At 38.9% G+C, this 21,467-nt stretch overlaps 1 protein-coding gene across 6 annotated transcripts in view; it reads left to right on the forward strand.

Annotated features, from left to right (window-relative positions):
- Window positions 1-3,623: 3,623 nt before the first annotated feature.
- Window positions 3,624-21,467, forward strand: part of rxrbb (retinoid x receptor, beta b) — a 35,047-nt gene continuing 17,203 nt past the window's right edge. Inside the window, exons 1-4 of one of the 6 annotated variants that reach the window (XM_081389777.1) lie at window positions 3,624-3,770; window positions 4,807-4,967; window positions 5,082-5,232; window positions 17,901-18,080. In XM_081389777.1, the coding sequence (XP_081245903.1) occupies window positions 4,821-4,967; window positions 5,082-5,232; window positions 17,901-18,080 (478 nt within the window). In that variant the 5' untranslated portion in view covers window positions 3,624-3,770; window positions 4,807-4,820. Of the gene's footprint in view, window positions 3,771-4,766; window positions 4,968-5,081; window positions 5,233-17,900; window positions 18,081-21,467 lie in introns of all 6 variants that reach the window. The other 5 variants (XM_081389775.1, XM_081389776.1, XM_081389779.1 and 2 more) reach the window with 5 other exon arrangements.

Here is a 21,467-nt window from a genome sequence, read left to right on the forward strand (position 1 = left end):
ATTTTTACTACATGCCTAAAATAATTTTTGCGTCACAATGAAAGGGAAAAATAGCCCATTTATAATTTTATAAACTCACGCATTTACTCTGTCCGTTCTTTTTTGGAAAGCCAACTCTCTTTCTTTTGCTGATGCAGCAGTATTGCTTTTTTTTTTTTTAGTTATAATGGGCTTATAGTCTTCATGAGCAAGCATTTAAACCTCTTAAAACTCAGTTTCACCGAAGTATGTAGCTCGCTTTTTTCTCCCTGGGTTTCCATGGTGACTCCTGAAATCGGCTATCCATTGAAAATGTCTTTATGTACTCGCCGTGCGCGCGCATTAACTCTGGGTTACCAATAGGAGGTTGATTAAACTAACTGTTCTCAGGTGTTTTGGAACCGACATACTCATGAGCTGCGTTCGAAACCGCATACTCAATGAGTAGGTACTTAATTTCAATGAGTACTTACTTAACGAGCGCTAAAAGAGTAGGTACTTTATAGCCAGATCTCGTTGAGTATGAATGAGAACCGGACATCTGCCATGTTGACGTTATCATGTGACCTACGACGCGTTATCACAAGCGCAACAACTTAAAAGATTTGAACGACACGTTTAATTCATCTGTCTGTAAATATCATGATATTGATTAAACTTGCTCATTTTGTGGTCTTTTTGAAGAAACTGCTGCCCATTTATTGTGTGAGTACATTTAGGGTTGATTTAAGTTCTTATATTTAACCCTACTAATGTGACCCACCGTTTTATCCTTAACGATATTTATTTTTATTACGAAATCCCAAAATTGTCATCTCTTGAATATGTTGTTAATTTCTTTATTTTATATCCAAACATTTTCATCCATAAGCAAAAGTGGCTTACTGCTTTGTTTTCCTCTTTTTCTTGTTAAATTTAACTCTCGTTTCATCCCTCAGGCCTATAAATAACAGAAAATGCATTTTTTTTAAATGTATTATATAATTAATTATTTAAGAAAATATATATTGATATTCAACCTTATAGGTTTTTTCCTGTGTATAAAATCTCATAATATGTTTGCAAACCCATGATATATATATATATATATATATATATATATATATATATATATATAATACATACATACATTTACCTCACATTTACTCGACAGCCCTACCTAGAACGGTTTTCCTCAGCGTTTGTAATGTCTGCACAAAGGGAGATTCACCTTTGGAGAAAACTGTTGATTTTATACTCGAAAAATTTAAGTATCATTATTAAAAATTAATATTACCCCAGAATGAATTGCATTGCTATCCCAGCCCAAAACATACAATAATAACAACGATAAATGCTGATCAATTAATTATATTACTTTTTACTGTAAATTATATAATTCAATAAAACAAACAAAATGTCATGTATGTCATATGAAATAGCTATGCATGAATACACTCTAGATGTGTATATAGTGAACATATCTACATTTTCATTCAAACAATAAATAAAGCATTAATTAATTGTATTTTATTTACTGACAACAATGAGAAATATTAATAAATTAGTAAAAGAATGAATCAAAGTCACCATCACACAATAAACAAATGCATAAGTCAACACATGAAACAAAGCTTTATTCAAACTACAATCATGTATGTAGACTACAGGCGATCAACACAGCGGTGCCCATTCTGCGGCTCTGATGAATCAGCTGACCGCCAGAGGTGAGCCGTTCCTTCGTGCCGGAGGTTGTTGCGTGATGTGTTGTGCTTCACAATCTGAGGCAATAAGGGCAGGTGGAGTGATGGTGGGTCTCATGAGGGCAGGTAGAGTGATGGAGGTTCTCATGAGGGCAGGTGGAGTGATGGTGGGTCTCGTAAGGGCAGGTGGAGTGATGGTGGGTCTCGTAGGGGCAGGTGGAGTGATGGAGGGTCTCGTCCATGGCACCATCTCCAGGATTCAGCTCTGTGCTCCTCATCCTCAGTGCTCACACCAGCCTGCTGGCATTTCAGATCCTACAAAATACACAAACATAACACAAAAGCAGTCATTTTAACAGCACAATGTCATTTGATTTCAGTATTATTTAGAAGACAAAAAACGCTTTTTTTCACAAATGCCACCATCATCTTCCCTTGCAGGTCCTGCTCCACAAAAGCTGTGCAGCAAATGCATAGAAATCAAGAATCAGAAAAGTGCTGTAATAGCTCTGTTTGAAATTACAATAATTAAAATAAACTACAACTTAATATTTAAATAGTTGTTGTTATTCATTTCTGTAATGTCACAAAGCCTTTGATGGCAGCATTCAGCTTCATGACTCTCCACCGGATAAACACACATCTGTTCATCTGTCCCTGTAACATCCAGACCAGACTCACATTACCTCTGTGATTTATGAGCTCAACACTACATTTACATGTTGAGGTTGTTTTAACTTTTTATCCTACATAAATGTTCCTTAATTTATCAACAGTACTAATGGACAAATAAAATAGATAACTTATGTTTAGTTACTTTATAGATTTGTTCTACATAATAGCACACATACATCACTCAGATGCCTATTTCATATTTAATCTGCAATTCTTATAGAAGAGTTTCTTGCCAGATATTAAATAGACATTTAGTAATTGTATTTAAGATGTATACGGTTTAAAATGTATGCAAATCCACTTTGGAGACGTATGTGTCCTTACTGGAGCTTCTCTGTTAGCTATACATAATAAAATGTGATTTACAGCAAAATCACAAATATATAGCGTCTTTACATCTTCAACAATGCAACAGTTTACTGTACAGTAGTTCAACACATGCGATCATTTGATTTGTAATACTCACATTTGAGTCTCGTCCGTCATCCTTTTCGTCACGTTCGAGTATGACCTATCCTTCTTCTTCTTTTTTATGACGTATCCTCTCGCGTGGCCTCCTGGGATAGAAGAGTATCCATCGTTGAACACTCAAAAATCTGGGCGGAAGCGAGTAAGCCATCCGGGAACTTCTCGCCTACTCTTTTATGAATACTGATGTTTCTAACGTACTGCTTCCTTCACGTACTGTTTTCGCCTACTATATAGTAGGAAAGTAGGCATATTCGAACGCACTTAAGTCCGAATCTCGCGATAATTAGTACGTCACCCAGGTAATTCTCGCCTACTCTTTTGGATTCGTACATACTTTTTCGCTCGCCTACTCTTTTTCCCATACTAAATAGTAGGGAAGTATGCGGTTTCGAACGCAGCCATGGTATGCGGGTTTGGGGTAAATCAACCCAGAGGTTATGATTTACCAAATGGTAAGTTAACCTTGCTTTCTGGAATACCCCCCGGGTTTGACTGCCTCCCACTCTGAAACGGAAAACCCAGAGTTTCCCTCATTTCAAGGTTAACATATTCAGAGTTTTCACTTAACCTCCTTTCTGAAACAGGTCCCAGGCAATCACCATATGACCAGAAGTTGAGAAATTTTTATAAAAATATAGGTATAGCCTACTGTGCCAACTGTTTTTTTTATCCCTAAATAACAATATTTATGTGATTCCAAATAAGTGTTCAGACTAAATATCACATTTAAAAAACAAAAGAACATGTAGTTCTCAGCGTGCATATTTATTTAATTATTTGTTTATTTATTTATTTGCTTGCATATATTTCTTATGTGAACAGACTCTCGGTGTCCACTAGGAGGCTTGACTTAGAAGGTATTTGTCTGGAAGCAAACATTTATAGCTTAAACTGTAAAATATAGATGAAACGATGCTTTAAAGGACACAAATCGTTGCTGTTGGAGGATTCGGGGTTTCTTAGGTGAGAATGAGTACATATGCTCATATAAACTCTGCAAACTTCTGTAAAAATGACGGAAAAACAAACAAACACTTGGACGGGCTAGGCTAAGCTAACAGGGGCTTGTCGTATTATTTCGCCTCGACATTTGTGCTGTAGCATACAAGGGTTTGTATGCTGCACAAAATGATAATTATTTGTAAACAGTGTCATTTATCCGTTTTGAACAGGGTATTAAGAATGATAAGGGTGGACCAAATGGTTTTCTTTTAATCATAAACAGCCCGTTAGCCGTTGTTAGCTGCGCTCACTCAGTGCTGCGTGCTACATAATAAATTATCCAAATGCTGTCAGGCGCATCAAAATAACGGCCATGATCGTGTTAAAATGTGCATATGACAATTTTTGTTCGCTCTTAGCCATACAATATCAATTATAAAAGGAGTTGGCAGACATTAGCGCTGATAGTGTCAGTTTTGGTGGGGGTGATTATAAGGAACAGATTTAGGCTGCATCCCAAAACCTAGTGAGCTGCCTACCTAGACAGCATTTTGGGATATATGGGCGTGTTCAAAGTTTTGAATCTAGTGAGCTACCTACATAGACTGCATTGTAGGGCATCATATAACGTTACTGATATTATAACGTTCGAACTCGCCCATTATTGTCCAATATGCTGTCTAGCTATGCAGCTTCTTAGTTTATTGAGACACAGCCTTAGACATTGGCCTAATCTGCAGCAGGATTAATAGAGCAGTAAACAGCAGACAAAACGCCCCAGTTTCTTTCCTAAAGTACACATAAAATGTTTTCCATATTTTCTGAGATATTCAATAGGAAACACATTTGAAATGGTAGATATTGTGATTATAGCAACAGCTTTTCTTTCTTTTTCCATTCTTCATTGAAATTACCATTTTGGGACTTTAATGACATATACAGGAATATGACGGACCGCTTCCATCACATTCAGTGTTTTCTGTCTTTAAGTCCATTGTTATTAATCTCTTCTTTCAGTAGATTATCAAAGATCAACAGTGTCCTCTCTGTTGGCCAGTCTAGTGTGCATCTATGAACACCTTACCGCCCTCCACTTCTGCCGTCAGTAGCCCTGTCAGTTCTATAGATTCGCCACTGTCAGCCGTCAGCTCGTCCATCGGCTCTCCCGGCATTCCCGGCACCCCATCCGTCGGCTATGGACCCATGTCCAACTCTCAAGTGAGCCACACATTCAAGTTCTTCTCCATATTATAAAAGTACTGTATTGCTAGTCTTTTATTGTGTTCCTGATGACTTTGGTCTAATCATCACTTCTTGTTTATTTATCTCTAGCAGATAAACTCCTCAATGTCTGTGTCTGGGTTACATGCTGTCAGCAGCTCTGATGATGTGAAACCCCCCTTTGGCTTGAAATCTGTCAGTGGCTCTGGGCCAATGCTGTCCCAGAAACGGATGTGCGCCATTTGTGGGGACCGCTCCTCTGGTATGTACTAGAACGTAGAGCTTTCAGATTGGCTTTTTATTAGTGATGCACCAAAATCCTTTTTTTTAACCAACATTTTCATTTAGCCGAAAACCCAAACCATTTGAACTTGGTTTGCTTGTTATGGTGAAGTTCTTCAGCAACAAGCTGTTTCTCAATATTTCAGCTAAACATATTTTACATATTGATATTCTAGCATTATTTTTGGTCATGATTTTGATCTGATATCAATGAATTGGTTATATAGGTACAGTACATAGTAGTATAGTACACAGTCTCTTCTCTTCTCTGACGACGTGTTTACAGGTTTGAGGGCAGGACAACTTGTCATTCACATTAGATCACAGCAATAGCAAACCTCAACCATCCAAGGATCCAATCAGTTTCCAATGGACAAAATCAAGTCCCGCCCTAATTTTTTTTTCTTGTTCAAGAAGCTGTTTCACTCGTCACAATAGGAAAGAAAAGACTATTGCAAATTCCGTTTTATGCCACTTTAAATTCAGTTGCTATTTTAGTTTTAGATATAATAATCAACACTCATTCAAACTTGAGTTTTATCAAACATTTATGGGACAGAGTTGTTAAATGATGAACCTGATTTGTTGACAAACGTTCAACCTGTGACCCACGATATACCGACCACATTTAAAAAATAAATTCCAGTTTTACAATTTATTTTTGTTTTACAATTAAATTAAAATGGTTTAAACAAATACAAGTTTGAACTATAATGTTTTTTTTTTGTCATATCAAATAATTTTGGTGATCATATATTATTTACAGACATGCGGAGACCTACTATGTACTGAACCAACGCAGTTAACACTCACAAGTGCACGCTTTGGCTGAATTCCAATAGTGTCAGTAGCCATATAAAAAACAAAATATATATATATGGATATATATCCCCAACTAAATGAGGAAATAATACATGCAAACAAGAAGAGTTGTAGCATTAGAAGTGAAGGTTGGAGAGTAACTTTACTGGAAAAATGGAAGAATCAGTTTTCTGTCAATGAGCAAGATGGGCAGCCTGTTTGATTTGTAGTAAAGTACTTGGCATATGCAAAACCTACAATGTCAAAAGAGTAAGACATGTGAATTCTATGTGTTTGTTTGATATACTTGCATTTTAAATCAATAAAAATAACAGCATCGGTGCGGCTGAAATGCAGCCAAGTCGTTATACCTTATGTGCCACCAGAAAACACTGCCTCTTCTGTGTGTGCAACATCTAGGTATAATAATAATATTATCTGCTAATACCACAACATTAAATCTGATTGGTTTGCGTCATATGTAAATGATATGTGGCCTGTGAGACTTGAACTTGGACCATAGTGCGGCCCAGTGGAAAAAAAAGGTTGAGAACCACTGTTCTAAGGTGTGCAATTATTTTCCACTAAACATACAGCTAAAGTAGTTCCTGGCTGGTCTTGAACGCTTTACAGTTCCATATCACTTTGTCAAATGATTCCGGTGATTTCAAGGTCCTTATAGCCTACAGCAGCAAAAGAACCAAAACCCACAAGGACATTGATCAAGCAAATAGATATGACAAATAATATGAAGAAGAAAAAAACACTAACAAACTATTTCTCTGTTTTCACCACAAAATTACATTTAATTATCTATGGAAAGCACATTCTCTTTCTCCTGCTCTCATTCCCAAAAACATACATGCAGTACAGATTCACACACTTGCACACAAACAGAAACATATGCGTGCACAGAAACTTCTTGTCAGCACTGCCCCACAACTTCATCAGTAAAATAATTTTGCAAATGAAAAGCTACTTGACAGTTCTCAGTTAGCCTACAAGGTAGCAACGTCGCTGTTCTTGAAACAGTTTTGGGAAGAGATGTCTAAGAAATTAGTTCTGTACACACAGTAGCATTTTAAGGACAAACTCTGACAAATGTCTTGAAATAAAACATTTGAATAATGTCTTGAGGCAGGGTGACCATAATATAACCGCAATAATTGACTGGGTTATTGAATTATCAGAAAAATAATGCTTCACGTCGTGGCCGCAATACCACCTCAGGTGTGCATTAATTTTCTAATAATTCAATAGCCCATCGTTAATTATTCCTTACTTAAATTGCACATTAGGCAGTTTTTTTATTATTAAAGGAATAGTTCACTCAAAAATGAAAATTATCCCTCCTTCAAGCCATTCTAGGTGTATATTATTTTTTCTTTCAAGAGATTTTGAAGCTCCAAAAAGCGCATCCATGATCCACCTTAAAAGTAATCCATGTGACTCCATTGGGTTAATGCCTTCTGAAGTGAAGTGAAGCGATGCATTTTTGTAAAAAAAAACAAAAAAAAACAAAAAAAAATTTAAACCTTTACTTGGCTTCTGGCAATGGCTGTACTCGCGTTCACAAGAGAGTTACGTGGTTTTGATGAGATGCGTCAGAGCCCGTCTACGGAGAGCCTGCCCACTCCCTATTAAGTCCTATTGTACCGAATTTTGGTTGTAGTTCCACCAGAGTTCCACTGGGGGCGATCGACCATGAGTGCAAAATGAATGGGAGTCTATGGGGCTAGACGGCTAAATTTGTCTCTTTCACCCGATTGCCGTTGAGAAATCTCAGATTCGATAGTAGGTTTTGCAAGTTCAACATGGGTTATAGGTCGAAAGTTGAATGAACGAGTACTTTTGTCCTTTCGATTTCTTACAGGTTGAGTTGTTGTTGCCCATAACACGCTAGCATTCTGCTAATGAACGCTGATTGGTCAGTGAAGGACTGATTACGACCAGAGATACCGCTTGATGGCATCGTGGCATCCGAAGCGGGACCAGAAACAAACAAAACAAAAACTCTTCTAGCACGTGTATTTACCTGTGTCAGCTGTGTTGTCGATGCCTCGAGAGAAAAGAAAGTGCAGAGCGCGAAAGCACCAAAGTGACTGAAGGATTGCCGTAAAGCAGTATCTCTGGTCTTACAATGTGTATGACGTCATTGACATTTTAAAAGACTTTTTTAAAGCAAATAAGTGACTTTAAAAAATCTAACACCCAGCAATGTGTAATTTCTTTGCATCTCCTTTCGAATACAATATTCAAATTACTAGACAAAAAATGTAGGGATGCACCGATGTGAAAATTGTGGCCGATACCGATAACCGATATTAATATTGCTGTTATGGCCGATACCGATATTTACCGATGTCGATATCTCTGTATAGAAAACAAATTTTAATGATTATCAAATAAAGAGCTATTTTCCAAAACACTTTTTTTTTTTTTTTACTTTAGAAATGACTGATATTGGGCACCTTTACCTGTATGCAAAATATGTCACACATACGACACACATGCATTATATTGCATTGCATATAATGTGTGCTGGTCAACTTGTCTAAAATTATGAAACCCTTAGAAAACAGGAAAAAAAAAAACAGGAACATTGTGTACAATTAAGATAGGCTACTTAATTTATTATTCCAATATCCAAATATGATACTAAATAGCACAGGGAAAAGGGCTTCTATTTGTGACGTGCTGTCTTTGCCTTTGAACATTGCACATTTTAAACAGGACACGCATTAGCTGAATAAATGTTAACCAATACAAACATATTTATAGAAAACAGTTGACAATGATTAGACAGGAGTCCAATAATAGCATAACGAATCACTTATTCTAAAAATAATAACAAGTAGGCTATAAGACGAATCCGACATATGGGCTGTGTTAACAGTAAAACGTCCGTCATTTAACGAATTTTAAAAACACGGATCGGATGGATAATACAAAATGCTTTCTGACATTTTGAAAGAAAAAAAAACAAGCAAGAACAAAATTTAAACTTAGCCCGTCAATTTTTCATTTTACAATTATCTTCTCTCTCTCTCTGTGTGCGCGCGTCCGTGTTTGTGAGGGACAGCTCGCGCAGCACTGATACATCGGTAGCCTACTTTTTAATCCATAAGTAACGAACGCGCTAGTTTTCATACAAAATAAATATGTAACATAATTAGGTAGGCTACTTTAGTTATTATCAACACAATAACGTAACACATGAAGGTACGTTTCTCAACACAGAATGAATAATAAACGCCTGTTTCTCCACTCGCGCTTATCAGTAATCCACAAATCACACGTGCGGTCACTTTTGAGAAAAAATCAAATTCGAACGGGTATCAAATATCAAGCAATATTCAAATATCTACGAGTCAAAAAACGATCAATCAAAAATGTGTCATGAGGGAAAAATCATAAGTCGCACTGAACTGCGTTAACAATGTTACTGACGGGACAGTTCTCTGTAACGCACGTCCAAAGACTGCTTTAAAACTTTCACAGAGACCTCAAACAGAAAGCACAAAGACTGTCTTTAAATTTAATTTCGTTTTGTATTAATTGTATCTTAATTTTGATCAATGTTTCATCAAAAATAAACAAAGTAAATATTAGAAAATATTTAATCAGGACATGGAGGCGAAAGCGCGTGAACTGAAGCGCGTCTCAAATGAACCGAAACCTACCTGCCTCACAGACCTGAGACATAGCCTATATAGAAAGCTTGAAACATCTATTTTTAAACAGAACAATTCAAAATGAAAGAAAACAGACTGTTCTCTGCTTATGTCATCTGTATGAAATGTGTATTTCTCTCAGGCGCGTTCACTGCACGAGTCAGCATCAGTAACTTAATCTTCAACTTCACACGTCAAATATCGGCCTGTTCACATCGGCCCTATTTTGACATCGGACCGATACCGATGTGAAAAAAAAATGACCATATCGGCCGATATTATATCGGCGGCCGATATATCGTGCACCCCTAAAAAAATGATATCCCGAGAAAAGTGGATTTTGATGGGTATAGCGCCATAGACCTCCATTCATTCTGCACTCGTCCTGTGAGCGCCCTCATATGGAATCAGAGAGGAACTGCAACCATTTCCGAAGCCGGAAGTGTACTGAGAGTGAAACTTCTCGCCTTATTAAACATTCTCTGGATGTGTCTATTCTCACAAGGGCTGAGCGATATGGCCAAAAAATAAATGGATAAAAATGTTCATATCTATCGATAATTATCACTATAAATGTTGAATCTTTATTTCAAGTTTAAAGGCAGATTTTTGCTCCTAAGTGAAAGTTGTAGCAACCAGACCATTAATTGTGGTTTTAAACTTCTCTTTATTGTCAGAACATGATAAACATTTCACATTTTTTAATTCTTTACACTTTTCCAGTAACCTTTCCTCAACAAAATAAATGTCTTAATAGAAAAATGTATTTCTTAGTTTCTGCATGTTCTAACAGGTGATATTATTATAAATCGTTAAACAGGTTTTTGTTGCCTGACTTTGATTATGTGTATCTTCAGCACAGTTTGCAGTGCAGGCTGCAATAATAATAATATTGCTTGTTTGTCTATTAAAGGGGACATATCATGCTAAATCCACTTTTTTAGCCCTTAAATGCATTTTGCTGTATATTTGGAGTGTTTAGAAGTACAGAAAAGTTGAAATTATTCTCTTCAGGTGCTTCGTTCATATCTTTATATTCTGTTTTGGCCTTATTTTTCAACCTGTTCCGATTTTTCTGTTATCTATGACGTTTTGTGAACTATAACGTCACAGTATTTGCAGCGGAACTGCCAAATAAGGACATTGACTTCCAGCTCAACACTTCGAGCAATCCGCCATTTTAATTTCTCGCTGCAATTTTGTAGTCCAAGCTAAAGGATGCAGAAGTTACGAGAGGGTAAGTTAAAATGTTCGGTTGTTGGATGTAGTAACCCACACGCTTCATTACACCGTCTAATGTAGATGAACTGCCGCGCTTGTGACAGGGCCATAGACTGTGGACAGGGCGAATGTTTAACTGAAAGAACGAGCAGAGAGAGGGAGACCCGGTCGCGCGCACGCACTCTCTCTTCGGAGCCACGAAAATGTAAACAAGACACCGTCTCCAAACTAGACGCTGTCTTGCTCTCTCTCCCTCGCACATATTAATCAAAATAAATCGACACGGTGGTAAAAGGTCGGAAGACCAAAGTTTCATGTGTAAATACAGTAACAGACCATTGCGATACATCCATATGAAGACGTTGTTCTGCAGGTTCGTCGTCTTCATTTTCATCTCGCTCTGGCTCGAACATGTAAGGCTGGCTGGACAAGTCTTCCATTGTTGACATTTTGTTAATAACGTGTAAATAAAAAGTTTCTGTGCCGTAGGGGTGGGCGATATGACCTAAAATTAATATCACGGTATTTTTCATCTTTTGAACGGTGACGGTATAATATCACGGTATAACTTTTTAGCCTGTCCTGTCTCTCTTTAGTATGTGAATAAAGTTAATATTTTTATAATATAATAAGTAAATGGTAGGTATCCTTATCAAAAAGAGACATGGGAGAGTATTATGCATTCTCAACATTTATTTTGCAAAAAACCTAAAGATCTTACTTAACAGTGTACAACAAAACAAAAATTAGCAGTGTAATAACTAGGGCTGTTTTCGACTAAGGATTTTCATAGTCGAATCTGATTCGTTAGATTTTGCCGTAGTCGACTGATAGTTGAACCTTTTTTTTTTTTCTTTTTTTTTAGATAGCAGCTAGATTTTTTCCATTTCAAACAAAAGAGCTAAAACACATATATCACACATATATCATAACATTTCATAAACATGAGGAGCAATATGAGAGAGAAATTTGGTGATGGTTGTTTAGGTACATTAAACCACGTAACGCACATGAGAACCGCGTGGAGTCAACTCGCACATGAGAACCGCGTGGAGTCAACTCACAGCCGCTCCGCAGCCCTGCTGAAAATGTGAAGCAGAAACGCTTAATATCAGATAACGTCCATAATAATTGGACTCCGGGTTAGATTTTTTTTACCATTTTCAGTGGTTATGAGGAGCAATATGAGAGGGAAATTTGGTAATCGTTGTTTACATTAAACCACGTAAAGCTTTTTAACGCACATGAGAACCGTGTGGAGTCAACCCACAGCCGCTCCGCAGCCCTGCGGAAAATGTGAAGCAGATTTTTGAATACATTTTTATTTATTTACATTAGTAAGCTACAGGACATCGTCTTTCAAAACATGACCTGCGCGAAAGCGAAAAAATAAATAAAAATGTACCCAGCCCTTCTGAAAATGCGAATGCGTCTCTGTCCCCAGCACATTTCAAACCAAACTGACGCCCATGTATTCGACTATGAGGTTCATAGTCGAATCAGACCTCTCCGAATCGAATCCATTAGAAGTCAGCCCTGTTATTTAGAATTAGATATTATTGATGTAAATGCAGCCGTTCAAGGAACATAATTGATTTATTACGGTATTGACGGTATTAGAAAATCCATGTCGTGGCGCAATGTCACACCGGTGATGACTATGACACCGGTGTACCGCCCACCCCTACTGTGCCGCTAGATAATCGTATCTCTGCTATCAAACTACAAAAATGGCCGAACGGGGTGGAGTTGAACCGAGTGTCACCTCTGCAAACTGGAGAGGGGGCGGGGTATGAAGTGTCTCAAATGTATTTAAAGAGACCACACCAAAACGAGTTGCTCTCAGACGCACATCAGAAAAGGGGCCTGTGGAGCTATAATAATGAGGAATTCAGACCCAAGCATTGCAGTTCCGCTTTATATAGACTACAAATGTATGATTTATATGTAAAAAGGAACGATTTAAAAGCATGATATGTCTCCTTTAAAAATGCACATTTGACAGCAGCTTGAGTTGACAATAGTAGTAGCTTAAGTTCGGATGCAGATATATATTTGTTCATTAACAAAAACAGTAACAGCTGAAAAAATTGTAACAACCTCATTTTTATGTTTTAAAATTAAAGATTTAAAGGGTTAGTTCACCCAAAAATTCTGTCAGTAATTACTCACTCTCATGTTGTTCCAACCCCGTAAGACCTTTGTTCATCTTCGGAACACAAATTAAGATATTTTTGATTAAATCTGAGAGCTGGCTCACTCCTCCATAGGCGGGAAAAGTTTGTAAAGACATTGTTAAAATAGTCCTAGTGACTACAGTGGCTCAACCATAAGTTTATCAAGCGACGAGAATACTTTTTGTGCGCAAAAATAACGACTTTATTCAACTATTCATTTTCTTCTGTGTGGGCCTGAGTGAATTCACGTAGTGTAACAGCGCAGTGCTTCTGTGTTGTACGTCACCACAACACAAAAGTTACAGTTGCATGACGTGAATGAATTTTTGGGTGAATTAACCCTTTAAATGGTCAAATTTGAGTTTTATTAAAATTAACCATTGGTCATCCATAGTGATGATGATTAGCAAAGGTAAGCACCTCAAAACCATGGTAAAATGTAACAATATGGTTTATATAGTATTTGTATGAAAAACTGAAGCACAAATGCTATAGCTTAATCTCAAAAATACTATAATTATACTTCATTACTCCTTTAATACATTTAATACATGTTTATATTAGTATTATAATAAAATCAGTATGTGTATCCCACTACATCCCATCATCCCGTTTCATCCCTACATGTTTTGTTCAATGATTTCAGCCCTCCAAAACCATTTCAGGAAATCTGGAAATTACTTTTTCGGTTGGTGAGATTTTGGTGTGTCATGTACGCTGGTCCGACACAGGATCATTAATACTAACTGAGAGTATTACAGCCTCACCCCGAGGGTGGCTCTATAGTCTTCCAACACTATCACTGTCTCCGCAGTGGTCTTTTGCCACAACAACCAAGTGAGTCTTCTGAATAGAAAGATACATGTACATTTAAATCACACAGTTGAGTAAAAATCAATGTCGCTCGAGTCTTCTTCACTGTAATTTGTTCTGGTGATTGGTTTGTAATGATCTAAGCTAGGGCTGCACGATTTGGGGAAAATGTCATATTGCGATTATTGAGGTCTATATTGCGATTTGGGCTGGGACGATACACTTATCTCCCGATTCAATATTATCACGATACTTGGGTGCCGATACAATATGTATCGATTTATTTATTTATTTATTTATTTTTTTTTTTTTAAGAATTGCGATTCTACAAGTATTGCGAATTATTTTATTATTTTATTTTTTTATTTTTAAACACTAGACCATGGGGAAAAGTTAAATCATACGCTTATACAGACTGTACATGATGTATATGATGAGTCATTTCATTTATTTTAGAAGCATCATACAGTACTACATTCTCTTTAATAAATGATTCAATAACAAATTCATTTTTTAGCAGTCACTTTTCGCCACCTTGTGATGACCACTGATGTCATCGCTATCATATACATCAGTGTTTATATTTGAACTTTAAACTTTTATCCCAGTATTTCTATGATAATTTGAACTATTGTATCACAGAAATAATGATACTATGAGGAAAAGACTACTGTTTCATGACAACTCTCTCTGGGTCAGCGGCAGCGCCAACACAGATTTGAATGTTGCGATATGATTTTGTCAAAGGTTTAATAGACAGACGAAATGGAAGAAGATCGCTGCACGATTCATCTTTAAAAGACTGTGATCTCGATTCAAACACCCACACGAAATTGAACAAAGTTATCAAACAGTCTGCACTGTTCTCTCACAACTCTTCACATTCATCATAAGACTGCTCTTATGTTATGAAGATACTCGACAAAACGGACATTTTGGTATAATTGTGTGTTATTGTTCGTTAAAGCGCAAAAAAGAACTGTATTCTGGCGTGCTGTCTGTGCGCACGATACTGGCGCTCATCTTTCTGTGTGTCACTGCAGTCAGGACATTCACAGGCAGCGCGTAATTGACAACAATTAACGGATGCTGCGTTGATTGCGTTAAATATTTTATCAATATTTAATCCATTTATTGTGTTAACCTTGACAGCCTAAATTTGTTTATTACATAAAATCGCAGCATTTTGCGTCATATAATTATATAGGCTTGACATTGCGATTGCGATATGATCAATCGTGCAGGACTAATCTAAACTAATCATATGACTGTTAGTTCTACTGTGTTAAGCACTTTTTGATTAAGTATATATGGCCTTTGACCTGAGCATCTTTAGTCTGCATTTCTCTGTACATTTAATGTTGAAAATACCCACTACATAAAATATTTCTATCACAATTGCAAAACACGTTTCCTTCTATTGAGATGGATACAGGTAAGGTTAAGGACAGGGTTGGTTGAATGGGTAGGTTTAAGGGTGTGTTAAGGGAAGGGTCAGCAGTGTAATTACAGATGTAATTACAGAAAGGAATTACGCTGTAATTACATGCTGATAATTTTTAAAGCATAAGACAATGTAAAAATATATATATATATTTCAGAAATTTTTGAAAACTATGAATAAGACCTTTACATATGTATTCAAGTTGTAGGGAAAATATATTTATTGATGGTTAAACCACACAACATTTTTTCAGTCATTTTTCTTGAAAAGTTTTCTTGAAAATGGTATAGTTTTTTAAACCACATGAAACTAAAATAAATACAAAGAGTACATTACCAAGAATTTGTAACATGTTTTCTACTAAATGTTGGATGATGTTGCTGTGAACTTACTTTTTTGTCATTGACTCTTAAAGGAACCCTCCATCCATTTGCATAAAGCCTGGTTCACACGGCAGGATAATTAGGCCGATTTTAGCCCCGATTCACCCCTTCCGACAATCTTAAGGATGCTCTAATTATCGTAAAATAATCTGATCAGATATTCCTGCCGTGTGTGGTGTGTTAAGACTGCTCTCGTCTGCTCGGAAGGACTTCGGGACCGCTCCGATCTCAAATCAGGGATATCCAACATGTTGGATTGTTTCGGCCCGATTTCTCCTCGTGTGTGGTGTCCCCCGCGACAAACGAGCACGCAGCCTGTGGACTGTGGCGTAGATTTTTTCTTTCATCCATTGGCTGCTCTATACTATAGTATTTTATCACGCTATCATTCATTCAAGTGCTAAGAAACAATTAAGCACGATAAAACGCAAAAAAGAACTTAAATCTGTACTGGCGGCGTGCTGTCTGTAAATCTCCTCTCTGTGTGGTGAACACACACACACACACACACACGCAGAACTCATGCGCACAGAATGCCGCTTCAGACAGCGCGCTGCCGCATTGAGTTCTCTTTCACGCTTGAACGGACAAAAACACACAAAAGTATGCCAAAATGTTCACTTTGTCAAGTATCCTCGTAAGCACAGTATTAAATTACGTTTTATCTCGAGGGATTTTGCGAGATTTTCCGTATGACCTGGGAATGCTCGGGAGTTAAATCGGTTCGTGTGTGAAGTGTTGTTTTTGCCGTGTGGCTGCGCACCACACACTGTACGACCAAAACTGTTAGACCTGTGATTTTTTTTATCGCCGTGTGTGGGGTCTCAGGTTTGGAAAATCGGCCGACAATTTTAAAATCGTCCCGTGTGAACCAGGCTTTAAGCTTTGCAATGTTAGAAACCCAGTCATACTATTGAATGGTCGTGCAACATTTTCTCATTTTCCCCTGAGACGAGAGAAATCTGTATTTACCTCTTTACACTTCCTCCTACAATGACGCAAAAATCGTCATTTTGCGTCATTGTAGGACTAGGAGGAAGTGTAAGAGGGGGGGATTTCTGTTAAGACTACAAGCACTAGTTCCCACCCTTTCAAACCCGCCCATAGGGGGTTGGACCTAATGCGCTAACAGACCTATCACAGATCAGTGCCAGTGCGTTTGATTTCACCGGCAGAAACCTGCATGTCCGGCCGTCGAGATCGTCCAAAATGTCCGGGATGCGGCTTTGCTTTCTACGGTCGCCATTCATTGTTTACATGCACACCTTTTGTTTCAATCTAACTGAATTCATTCCGATTAGTCAATCTGAATGTAGTGTTTACATGAACGCTAAACAAGTGATCGGTTGATGTGCGTTTTACCATTGCTAAGAAAATACCCGCTCCTCCGTGAGAGATAGTGCACGAGACCGGTGCGACTCACAGGCGCCGCTCATCAGTAATCACACCACCGCTTTTGCGTTCTACAGTCGCCATTCATCATGTTTACTGTGGCAAGCAGGACGAGGCTAGGGCCGCAGGAGAAAGACGCGAGGCCGTTGGCGTGATCGGTTGATGTGCGTTTTACCATTACTAAGAAAATACCCGCTCCTCCATGAGAGATATGAGACCAGTGCCTCACAGGTGTCGGTCATCAGTAATCACGCCACCTGCCTCGTGTCGTTCTCCCGCGGCCCTAGTCTCGTCCTGCTCGCCACAGTAAACACAATGAATGGCGACTGTAGAACGCAAAAGCCGAATCCCGGACATTTTGTGCGATGCGATCTCAAAAACCCGGGCAGACTCACAGAGACTAGTTAGCTTTATTGTTTACAACTGCTCTCTAACCGGTAGGCGTGGCTTGGGAGTGGCCTCGTAGAGCAGCGAAGCAAGTGCATTCTGGGAGTTGTTGTCTTTCATCCACATGAGCCAAAAATACATTTTCTGGCTTTTCTCAGTCTAGAAAGCTCCAAATTCAAAAATAATTTCACATTTCTTCTACATAAATGACCCAATTTAAATACACATTCATCTTTCCAGAGGTGGAGTATCCCTTTAAGCATTCTTGGACAGAGGATGTTGTTTACAGTGAACGTTTTAAAAAATGACTTTTCATTGCATCTCAGAGGTAATGTGAACATTGTTTGTGTGTGCAGGGAAGCATTATGGTGTGTACAGCTGTGAAGGCTGTAAGGGTTTCTTCAAGCGCACAGTCAGGAAGGACCTGAGCTACACCTGCAGGGACAACAAGGAGTGTCTGGTCGATAAACGTCAGCGCAATCGCTGCCAGTACTGCCGCTATCAGAAGTGCCTGGCCATGGGAATGAAAAGAGAGGGTGGGTACCTGTCAGTCTTCCACTTCAGACATGTCTCCTGTAGTGTGAACTAATACATCAGCTGTCTGTTTAGTAATATTTAGGTACTAGATGTGGAGAATGGATGAGGTGAAACGTAGTAGTGTTTGAATAGGTTTTATGGTAGATCACCATTATGTGATGGAAATTCAATGATCATCTGAAGCGAAGTGACAGTGATGGATTGATTGGATTTAGTAAAACAATGTAGGAACAAATGGCCTATTAGTCCATAGCCCCTGACAGATGATGAAAAGTATGTCGTATGTGGGTGGGAAACAACCAGCAGGACAAAAACTAGGGTTGGGAACTAAGAACTAGTTGTAATTTTCATGACATTAACTTCCATTAATGGTTCATATCTGCATTCAATGCCTTACTCACTGAATCCTTTGTGTGGTTCACAAATTATTCAATGAGCTGAGAACTATTGCTATGTTATGTGTTCTCAAGGTTCATGAACTGTTTTTTTTTAGATGTGTAATACCAAAAAGGACAAAAAATAAAAGTAGTGGTCAACCATTAGGGTTTTTTTAATAGCTGATTCCGATATCATAAAGAACAAGGTTACAGATTAATGTTTAGGATAACATACAGTTTAATTTTACAAATAGTACCCATGCACAATAATGCTGCAATAAATGTAATATTTATTTTATATAATGGACCCTTTTTTGACATTTTCAGAGTTCTCAGACGTGGAAGTTGCCATAGCACAAACTTCTATTGTGGTAAACGGGAGATGGCAGTAAATATAATTTTTGTATGCTTGTTTGCTCCAATAACAAAAGAAAAAAAAGTCCATGATTTTCTTTCCAAAAGAGGGAACAAATATAGGGAGATTTATTACAGCAGTCAGAAGAGAGAAAGATGTCATATGCCATCACTTCCTCAGCCATTGTACTAGTGTTAATCATTATTTTGTATTTACTGCCAAGGTATTATAACACAAAGTATAGTGTTATTGTCATGGTGGGTTGCAGGAAGGCAGACGAAGAAGAAGATTAGTTCCAATACATAGTTTTAATGACAATTCAGAAGACAAACAGGCTGAGCAACACACACTTACACATAATGGTGATCGGTGAGAGAATGAATGTGAGGGACCTACTTGTATACCAAACACAAATGAGTATGATTAAAAGAACCCAGCTGACACATATAAACTAATAATGAGGAGCGGGCAAACTGAACAAAGGAACACATGATAATAAAACTAACAGAACATAATGGTGACATATCGCCCTCCGGGAAGGTGCGACCACCCACCATGGTCGAACAACAGAGGGAGGGCCAGAGGCGGCTTTGAAGCAGGACAATGTGTTGGTGAAGGGCTGGTGAGAGGCAGACAACACAAAAGGATGGTGATGGTAGGACGACGATCCCCTGGCGACGACAATGGTGGTTGGCCGATGGCACAGACTCAGAGCTCCTCAGTGCCGACAGCCCATGGCGGAGTCAAAGGAGGGAGGAGCCAAGATGGTGTTAAGGTGGCTGACGGCATCTGGGGGACGACCGAGGGAGACAGAGCCGGTGGATACACTGGCGAAGACCGAGGGAGCTGAGCGACATCGCTGGTGCAGGAGACCCAGGCAATGTCGCTGGGACGAGCATCGTAGGTGGAGCCAGAGTACCCGAGGGCTGGGACGATGACGGGCGAGGACAGAGGCGATGTCGATGGGAGGGAGGAACCTACTGCAGCCGAAGGGGTGGAGCGAGGGTGTGCAGCGGATGGCCCGTAAGTCTGTGGCAGAAGTTGTGTGATGACTAACCAAACGGAGCCGGTGGGATGAGGGAATCCGGAGGAGCCACTAGACTGAGGGTCTCTGGTGGAGCCAAAGGTGGGAGGAGCCAACACGGAGCCGACAGGCCGAGATGGCGCGAAGGTGATCCGAGGCTGGAGGCGGAGCCGAAGGTACCATCCTGGATAGGTGCTGCTGGTGGTTGCTCAACCTGCGGCTCGACGTCATTGCAGGGAATCCCCAGAGACGGTGCAGGGCCGCAAGCATCCGGCAGCGATGGGACTGGAGGACTGGCAGAGCTCTATGATGGTGGCGATGAAACAAGACTTGAAATGATAAAGGTAATCATGACACAGTTCATACAGGATAGAGCAAAAATAATTCCCACTTCTCTTTGGATAATACAGATGAATTAGATGTCGGGTGGGATAGGGTGGGAGTTGACAAGTCCCCATCGAAGTCTATCAGCCAGTCCTTCGTCTCAGTTCCCTAGGCCGCTTGTGTCTCGGGCTCACACCCCTGGTCAGATCCATGCTGGGGCACTGCTTCCAGGGCGATGGTAAGCTCTGTCCTCTTCTCCTCTGGCTTTAGCTTACTCGTCGCGGCGGGTGGTGCCGCTCTGTCTGCGGGGGGCCCACGTGACTTCTCCGCGATCAATGGTGGTGAAACAGGCTCTAGGTCTGGCTGTGCTCTGAATCGGGGCGTGATGCTCTCCAACTCAGTCCGGTGGTGTCTGGAAGGTTGATGATGTTGTGGAAGTTCGCCCTGATCCAGAACAGGTTCTTTAAGGTCAGACTTAGCCTACTTGTCCATATTGGGCGGTCTGATCATCTGTCACGGTGGGTTGCAGGAAGGCAGACGAAGAAAAAGATTAGTTCCAATACAAAGTTTTAATGACAATCCAGAAGACAAACAGGCTGAGCAACACATAACGGTGATAGTCTGAAATTGTCATCGTAGGTGCATGTCCACTGTGAGAGACATAATCTAAAAAAAAAATCCAGAAATCACAATGTATGATTTTTTAACTATTTATTTGTATGATACAGCTGCAAATAAGTATTTGAACACCTGAGAAAATCAATGTTAATATTTGGTACAGTAGCCTTTGTTTGCAATTACAGAGGTCAAACGTTTCCTGTAGTTTTTCACCAGGTTTGCACACACTGCAGGAGGGATTTTGGCCCACTCCTCCACACAGATCTTCTCTAGATCAGTCAGGTTTCTGGGCTGTCGCTAAGAAACACGGAGTTTGAGCTCCCTCCAAAGATTCTCTATTAGGGATGGCTCGATACCATAATTTTGGTTTCGGTACGGTACCAGAACCTAATACCTCGGTATCGATACTAAATCGATACCACAGGTGACAAATAACCAGCCTCAAAATTTAAGTGAATTGAAACAATTTTATTAAAAAACACTGCTTGAAACTAATAAATAAATAAATAAAAAACAGTCAGGGAACTTACAGTAGATTAAATTTTGGATTTTGAAAAAAAAGAAAGAAAGAAACCTGAAATGATACAATTAAAATAGGTTAATATCTATAATAATTGATTAATATAGAATAATAATAGAATAATGAAATGAGTAATTTTTAGCTGTCATGCATTAACAGAGAATTATC

Source organism: Scardinius erythrophthalmus (genome assembly GCF_964197995.2).
Source record: "Scardinius erythrophthalmus genome assembly, chromosome: 16".
Lineage (NCBI taxonomy): Eukaryota > Metazoa > Chordata > Actinopteri > Cypriniformes > Leuciscidae > Scardinius > Scardinius erythrophthalmus.